Source organism: Budorcas taxicolor, chromosome 16, assembly GCF_023091745.1.
Source record: "Budorcas taxicolor isolate Tak-1 chromosome 16, Takin1.1, whole genome shotgun sequence".
NCBI lineage: Eukaryota > Metazoa > Chordata > Mammalia > Artiodactyla > Bovidae > Budorcas > Budorcas taxicolor.
In genome coordinates, this window is record NC_068925.1 from 80,687,146 (window position 1) to 80,694,599 (window position 7,454).

The 7,454-nt window shown below is 56.2% G+C and overlaps 1 protein-coding gene across 1 annotated transcript; it reads left to right on the forward strand.

Annotated features, from left to right (window-relative positions):
• The first annotated feature begins 217 nt into the window (after positions 1-217).
• On the forward strand, positions 218-5,427 carry LOC128061404 (NADH-cytochrome b5 reductase 1). The gene is made up of 9 exons (XM_052653711.1): positions 218-300; positions 606-755; positions 869-941; positions 1,432-1,538; positions 1,759-1,888; positions 2,525-2,608; positions 3,695-3,780; positions 4,236-4,335; positions 4,637-5,427. The coding sequence occupies exons 1-9, from the start codon at positions 286-288 to the stop codon at positions 4,807-4,809; spliced, it is 918 nt and encodes a 305-aa protein (XP_052509671.1). The 5' UTR covers positions 218-285; the 3' UTR covers positions 4,810-5,427.
• The last annotated feature ends 2,027 nt before the right edge of the window (positions 5,428-7,454 follow it).

Sequence of the window (7,454 nt, forward strand, 5' to 3'; positions counted from 1 at the left end):
CTCTTCTTTGAGCCTGACTCTCGCTTTGAGCCTGTCTCTCGCTGAGCATCTGCACGCTTGAGATTCCCAGCTCCCGCAGGGTATGTGTCTACGTTTGACAGACACAGACCGACCGAAGGCTGGGGAGGAGGGGCTGGAGCGGCTCCTGGGTCTGGGGGAAAGGGGTGGAGCGCCGGTGGCCCCGCCCATCTGCCCCGCCCACCCCGCCCACCCCGCCCCCTCCCTCCTCGCGGCGCATTGTGGGATCCGGCGGCCGGCTGCGCAGCGAGCCCCGCGGTTCTCGTCATGGGGCTGCAGCCGGTAAGACCCTCGCTCTGTACCCCGCGCCGGGGGACTCCGTCCCCTTTGGGACCTGGCACTCAGGTCCGGACCAGGGGCTGTCGCCGCTGGCCCCGCCCAGCAGGGCTTCACGTCCTCCCCGGATGCCAGGGTCCCGGGGCCGCACGCTCGGGCTGGGGGCCCCACCCAGGCTGCCCCCGGGCCTCGGCTGGCCCCTGGGCCGGAGTCCGGGCTAGCCCTCCTGGGGCGCAGGTCGCCGGGGCCCGTCCCCGCCCGCGCCCTGGGCTCTTCCCCAGCGCGGCTGTCACTGCCCTCTCTGCCTGCAGAGCCCGGTCCTGCTGGCCTCCCTGGGCGTGGGGCTGCTGACGCTGGTCGGCGTGGCTCTGGGCGCCTACCTGGTGCGGAGGTCCCGCCGGCCGCCAGTCACGCTCCTGGACCCCAATGAGAAGTACCGGCTGCGACTGCTAGACAAGACTGTGAGTTATGGAGTAGGGGCGGGGCCGGAGCTCTGCTAGACCGTGGCTGGGGTGTCCGGGAGCCTTGGCCGCACCAGACCTGCCTGGTGAGACGCTTGTCATCTGTCCTCCAGACCGTGAACCACAACACCAAGAGGTTCCGCTTTGCCCTGCCCACGGCTCACCACGTTCTGGGGCTGCCTGTGGGTAAGAAGGGTGCCGTGGGCTCCTGTCCCTGGTGCCCTGACAGGGTGGCTCCCCTCCTGGGGTCTCCTGCACCGCATTCCTCCCTTCCACTGCCTTTGCGCTCTGTCCCCCTTTCCCCTCCAGGCTGCGTGGTGCCCTGGGCCACTCTGGGCGTGGCTTCGGTGCCCCCAGACATCTTCAGCACTCAACACTCCCCCTCCTTCCTGCAGGATTTGAGCAAATACTGCTCCTGAGCAAACTCTGCCCTTCTCCCCATTGCCCAGACCCTCAGCTCTCCAGTCAAGTCCTGGCAGTCGCTGATAAGAGTTTCTGCAGAGGGCAGCTTTTGAAGGGTCCAGCTAGGGCCTCAAAGGGTTGAATCCTCCCTGCCTGGTAGCTCACGGGGACCCCGGTAGGGAGCAAGATGCTTTCCTCCTCTCAGACCTCCCAGAGTGTTCTGAAAGGCAGCCGGATGCAGCCGGTCCACATGTAGCTCTCACGTGGTCCCCAGGCAAACATGTCTACCTCTCTGCCCGGATCGACGGCAGCCTGGCCATCAGGCCGTACACTCCCGTCACCAGCGATGAGGGCCAGGGCCACGTGGATCTTGTCATCAAGGTAAGAGGGTCAGAAGGAGCCCCCGGAGCCCTTATCCTCCTCCCTCTGAGCTTTGTAGAGACTTCCAAGACGTGTGGGGTAGGAGGCGGTGCATGTTCTTTGGTGGACGTGAGGACACAGCCCTGGTGTCATCCCTGCCCAGCTTCAGGAAGGTTCTGTCACCGGGGGACTCAGAAGCCAGGGACGTTCAAATAAAGTTCTTTCCGTTCTGTCTTATCAGGTCTATCTGAAGGGCGTGCACCCCAAATTTCCTGAGGGAGGGAAGATGTCTCAGTACCTGGATAGCCTGAAGATTGGGGACGTGGTGGAGTTTCGGGGGCCAAGTGGGCTGCTCACTTACGCGGGAAAAGGTAACGGCCCACCCCCGCACCTCTGGTGCCCGCGGACCTCTCTGTGGAGTGTGGCTCTGTGTGTGCGTGCACGGGGGTGAGGCCTGCTTGCCCCGCCTGTGGACACAGCCCCGGTGTTAGACACAGGCGTCTTCCGCAGCCCCATGTGCCCGAGGCCAGTCCCGCATCCGCACAGCTCAGCAGCCATGACAGCTGTGGGGATGGCCGACAAAGGCGCGCTGCTCCTGCTCCGCCTCAGAGACTCACTCTCAGGCCAAGCTGCAGAGAGCCAGGGCTGACGATGGCGTCTGCCCTTCCCATGGGAACAGCGGGTACATTAGGCATCCTGGGCGCTGCTCTGGGCCCCTGGGGAGGTAGCGTCCCACCTGGCCCCATGCCTGTCGCCCTCTCCAGGGAGCGACCCTCTGCGGGAACCAGCTAATGACTCTCTGTTGCTCATCACGTGGGACAGACAGTCCTGGCCTGATTGTCCCGCAAATGTCTCGTTGTCAGGGCTGGCCCAACACTGCCGCCCCAGGATCGGATTCCACAGCAGCTGCTGAGCTGGCCTGGGCCGTGTTTCCAACTCTGCATTTGTTTTCTTGCTTCGCTGAACTGACTTTGTTCTTTCTCCCATCTCTCCGCTTAACCTCTCAGGGAAGTTTAACATCCAGCCCAACAAAAAGGCTCCACCAGAAGCCCGCGTGGCCAGGAACCTGGGAATGATTGCCGGAGGCACAGGTGCATGGCCCCAGGGCTGCCCTCTCCCTCCCTCCATTGTGACCGTGTCCGTGACAGCTCCGGGTGCCCCTCAGAAGGTTTGGTAATCATGGCCAAACTGGGGGGTCCCCAGCAGTGCCTAGAGCCCCCTGGGTGCTGCAAAGCAAAATCGTAATCAGGTAGAAGCCCTCCCAGAATTTATTTTCAACTGACAGTATGAGGTGGGCTCTCCCAAGACCTCAAATTGAATGAATCTAATAAATCTGGGGTGAGAACAGAGAAGCCGCTAGGAATAGGACAGTGGAGAAGAAAGAAAACTCGCGTTGGACGTTTGCCTGCGGCAGACACTGTGCTCGTCTCTCTGTATGTGTCTGTGACGTAGGTATGAGCCTTCCCTTTTTAGGGATGAGAAAACGGAGGTTCGGAGAGGTTGAATGCTTTCCGCACATGGCTGGAGGCAGGGTCAGTGTGCAGCTCTGCCCAGTTCCAAAGCTCAGGCACTTAACCTGCAAGTCCAGGATTCTAGGACCCTCATCACGGAGTAGGTGCTTACAGTCATTTGGGATATCAAGCCCTACCCTCCAGCGGACTTCAGGAGAGTCCTGGATTGGTTCTTTAGAAGGATTTCAACATGAGGGCTTCCCTTATGGCTCAGCTGGTAAAGAATCTGCCTGCAATGTGGGAGACCTGGGTTCAATCCCTGGGTTGGGAAGATCCCCCTGGAGAAGGGAAAGGCTACCCACTCCAGTATTCTGGCCTGGAGAATTCTGTGGACTATATAGCCCATGGGGTTGAAAAGAGTTGGACATGACTGAGCGACTTTCACTTTGAGTTTTTTTTTTTTTCAACAACATGAACTTATGTGAACACTGAGCACCTGATCCCAAGTCACCTACCAGATAGGAAATTTAGTGAGTCTGGGATAAAGGGCACATCCATCCAGAAATGTTGGTGTTGTGAAGTCACAGGAGAAGCACAGAGAATTAGAACATGAAGGAAAGCAGAGTGAAGGGCTGAGTGAGTAGAATTAAGCTGATCGGGTAGGGCAGCTCACAGGCAGGGATGGGAAGTGGGCCTTGTGTCTCACCGTGGGGTGTCTGTGCGCAGGAATCACTCCAATGCTGCAGCTGATCCGGGCCATCCTGAAAGACCCAGAAGATCCTACCCAGTGCTCTCTGCTGTTTGCCAATCAGGTTGCTTCGCTTTTCTCAGTCCTGGGATTTCATAGTTACTGTGTGGGGAGGGTGGTCCTAGTGGGTACACTGGCCCAGCCTCTGCCCAGGGCCCCACTGGGGTAGAGGGTCCTTCCCACGGTAAGCAGGACAGAGCATTGAGCCAGATTCCTTCCCTGGCTCCCTCCCTCCCTCCCTTTCCTCCTGAGGAAAGAGAAAGAGAAAACATTTACAGAGTGTAGAGACTGGCTCCTTGAGTTTCCTGTTACACAGTCCATTTTCATTCCTTTTATTGTGTCAATAAAGGCTCCTTCCCTCTCCTTCCTTTCATCCTAACTCCCTCAAAGCCTTGCTTATACCCTTGAACTTCTGCTTGCTTTTTCTTTCCTGGCTGGAGAGTTGTTATAGCAGAGAACTTTTTATGTTTCAGAATCTGAGAAGGTTCCTAAAGACTTTGCTTCTCCGCTTCATTTCAGACTGAAAAGGACATAATCTTACGAGAGGACTTGGAGGAGCTGCAGGCCCGACACCCCAACCGCTTTAAGCTCTGGTTCACTCTGGATCACCCCCCAGAAGGTGCCGTCCCCATTGCTGGACGTCGCAGATCAGGGTTCCCCCTCCCGTGGGTTCTGGTCTCAGTGAAGCCCGCTGATGCTGCCAGCCTCCGGGTGCATGGACTCAGTGCTCCCCTGGACCCTTCCCTGCGGTTCCTGTTGACCGGGGGTGGCAGGGCTGGCTGTCCCACTGACCACTGGTGCTGCTGCACCTGGAGGCCTTCTGAGGAGCCAGTCCAGAGGGTGGAGAGCACCCGCCCCTGCCCACACTGCCCCCGCGGCCAGCGCAGCTCTGGAAGGTGGCGCTCTCCTCTCCCATGCAGGTTGGGCCTACAGCAAGGGCTTCGTCTCTGCGGACATGATCCGGGAGCGCCTGCCCGCCCCCGGGGAGGACACGCTGCTGCTGCTCTGTGGACCACCCCCGATGGTGCAGCAGGCCTGCCACCCTAGCCTGGACAAACTGGGCTACTCGCCGAAGATGCGCTTCACCTACTGAGCCTCCCGCACTCCCCTGCCCTGTGGCTGCCCCCTACCCCCAGCCAGCACCCAAAGGCCATAAGCCCTGGATGCCCTTCCTGACAGTATCAGCCTATTTGCCTTACTCAGAGCTCAGGTCTGGATGGTCCCTACAGGAACAACATCCTTATAGCCATGGAAGACGGCCCAGGCCGAGTCTTCCCCTGGAAGGCCCCCAGTCTCCCTGTGATGACATGCAAGTCAGGCTCCTGGAGCAGACTCTCCCATGAGTCGGAGAGAAGGAAGCGGGCACAGCTGTTCCCAGACTGGCTGGTTCCTCGATGGCATCGCAGTCTCTGTGGTGAAAGAACCCTGTGTAATGGGTTTCATTTAATATTTGGCGCTTAACCCATAGCAGACTGTGTATGGGGGTGGGGGTGCAGACTTACAGACCTTGTCTTTTAGAGACAAGGGAGGGGAGGAAATGGTCTCCTCAGCCTCAGAGAGAGGAATCTGAACTGCGTCTGGTGTCTGTCTCGCTCTGGACCTGCCGAGGCTGGAGGGAGGGGGCTGCCCCTGGTCTGACTGAGACTGCTACTGCGGCAGAAACCTCTGGCTTATGCAAATAAATGGGGCACAGGCCCTGGGGTTCACCTAAGAGGCTGTTGTGTCTGGGGTCCTTGTTTCCGAGGCTTTTCATGCTCAGAATGTGAGGAGGAACTGTTTCCCAGCATAGAATTTTCTTCAGGTCTTCCACTGAACCTCGGAGTGGTTGTGCCCTGGCTGAAACGTGAGCTGTCCCCAAAGTCCACACTCCTCTCAGCAGCTGTCCCAGCAAAGCCAGAAGTGCAGGGTTTCCCTGGAGATGCCTCAGGAGGATGAAGGAGAATATAAGTGAGAGGGAAGCTTTTGGAGCCCAGGTGCCCTCACAGTGGTCCTGGGTTTGGCCGCTCCTGCTCTCTTGCCTTCTCTTGGCCCTTCACTGCGTTTATTCTTCAGGGTGCCTGGCAAATAAGTCAAAGTATTGTCTTTCTATTTGGAAGAGAAGCCTTGGTCCTTTAAAAAGTAACCTGACCTCACCAGCCCTGGCCAGACTGGCTGGTGCCTGGACAGAGTTCCCTGGACCCATCTGTCCTGACTGCCCTTTTCCTGTTCCAGCAACTGGGCCCAGTCCACTCCCTCTCGGCATCACAGCAGGGTCCCTCCCTCTTCAGATCCTCTGTTAGTCACACTGGCACAGAACAATGCATCAGGACAGGAGGAAGGTTGGCATTGTTTTTCTGCATGGAACTGTGCATGACTTCTCCTGGGGCCCCAGAAAGAATGGCTGTGCCCCCCCCCCCCCCCCCACCTCCCAGGGTAGAGCCAGTACTGAATTGCTCCTGGGGTCCCTTCAGGCATGTCTGATCAGTTGCCATGTGTATGTACCGGGCTCTGTGAGCACTTGGACACCTAACCACCAAAGAGGAAAATCTTGCTTAGGATTGTTGGGCTCAGAGAGTGAAGCACCCCAGCAGAGAGAATTCCTTACACAGAAGCTCATTCCTTGTCTCGCACGGGTTTCTGTCTTATCCACTCAGTATACAAACATTAAGGACTTCCATGCCCCAAGCCCTGTGCTAGGTCCTGAGGGTTCACTGTTCTTAGACCCCAAACAACTCAGTCTAGAGGAAGACAATGATAAATAACTGCAACACGGTGAGCACTATGGAACAGATAGAAGGTGCAGATGGTAAGAGTTTGGAAAAGATTCTGAGAGGAAGAGAAGGACGCTTTTTAGTTAACAGCCATACTGCAGGCATTGTGCTAAATGTTCAGTCTCAGTTGTGTCTGACTCTGTGACCCCATGGACTACAGCACACCAGGCCTCCCTGTCCATCACCAATTCCCAGAGTTTACTCAAACTTATGTCCATCGAGGCAGTGATGCCATCAACCATCTCATCCTCTGTTGTCCCCTTCTCCCGCTTCAATCTTTCCCAGCATCAGGGTCTTTGCAAATGAGTCAGTTCTTCGCATGAGGTGGCCAAACTATTAGAGTTTCAGCTTCAGCATTAGTCCGTCCAGTGAAATTCAGGACTGATTTCCTTTAGGATGGACTGGTTTGATCTTGTAGTCCAAGGGACTCTCAAGAGTCTTCTCCAACACCACAGTTCAAAAGCATCAATTCTTCAGCGCTGAGCTTTCTTTATAGTCCAACTCTCACATTGATACATGACTAATGGAAAAACCATAGCCTTGACTAGATGGGCCTTTGTTGACAAAGTAATGTCTCTGCTTTTTAATATGCTGTCTAGGTTGGTCATAACTTTTCTTCCAAGGGGCAAGTGCCTTTTAATTTCAAGGCTGCAGTCACCATCTGCAGTGATTTTGGAGCCCAAAATAAAGTCTGTCACTTTCCCCATCTATTTGCCATGAAGTGATGGGACCAGATGCCATGATCTTAGTTTTCTGATGAGCTTTAAACCAACTTTTTCACTCTCCTTTTTCACTTTCATCAAGAGGCTCTTTAGTTCTTCAGTTTCTGCCATAAGGATGGTATCATCTGCATATCAGAGATTATTGATATTTCTCCTGGCAATCTTGATTCTAGCTTGTGCTTCATCCAATCCTGCATTTCTCATGATGTACTCTGCATATAAGTTAAATAAGCAGGGTGACAATATACAGCCTTGACGTACTCCTT

Bases quoted from the DNA above. Each gene is read 5' to 3' on its own strand.
- LOC128061404 (XM_052653711.1), top strand. The intron at 756-868 runs GTGAGTTATGGA...TCTGTCCTCCAG, and splicing joins TGCGACTGCTAGACAAGACT to ACCGTGAACCACAACACCAA. The intron at 1,539-1,758 runs GTAAGAGGGTCA...CTGTCTTATCAG, and splicing joins ACGTGGATCTTGTCATCAAG to GTCTATCTGAAGGGCGTGCA.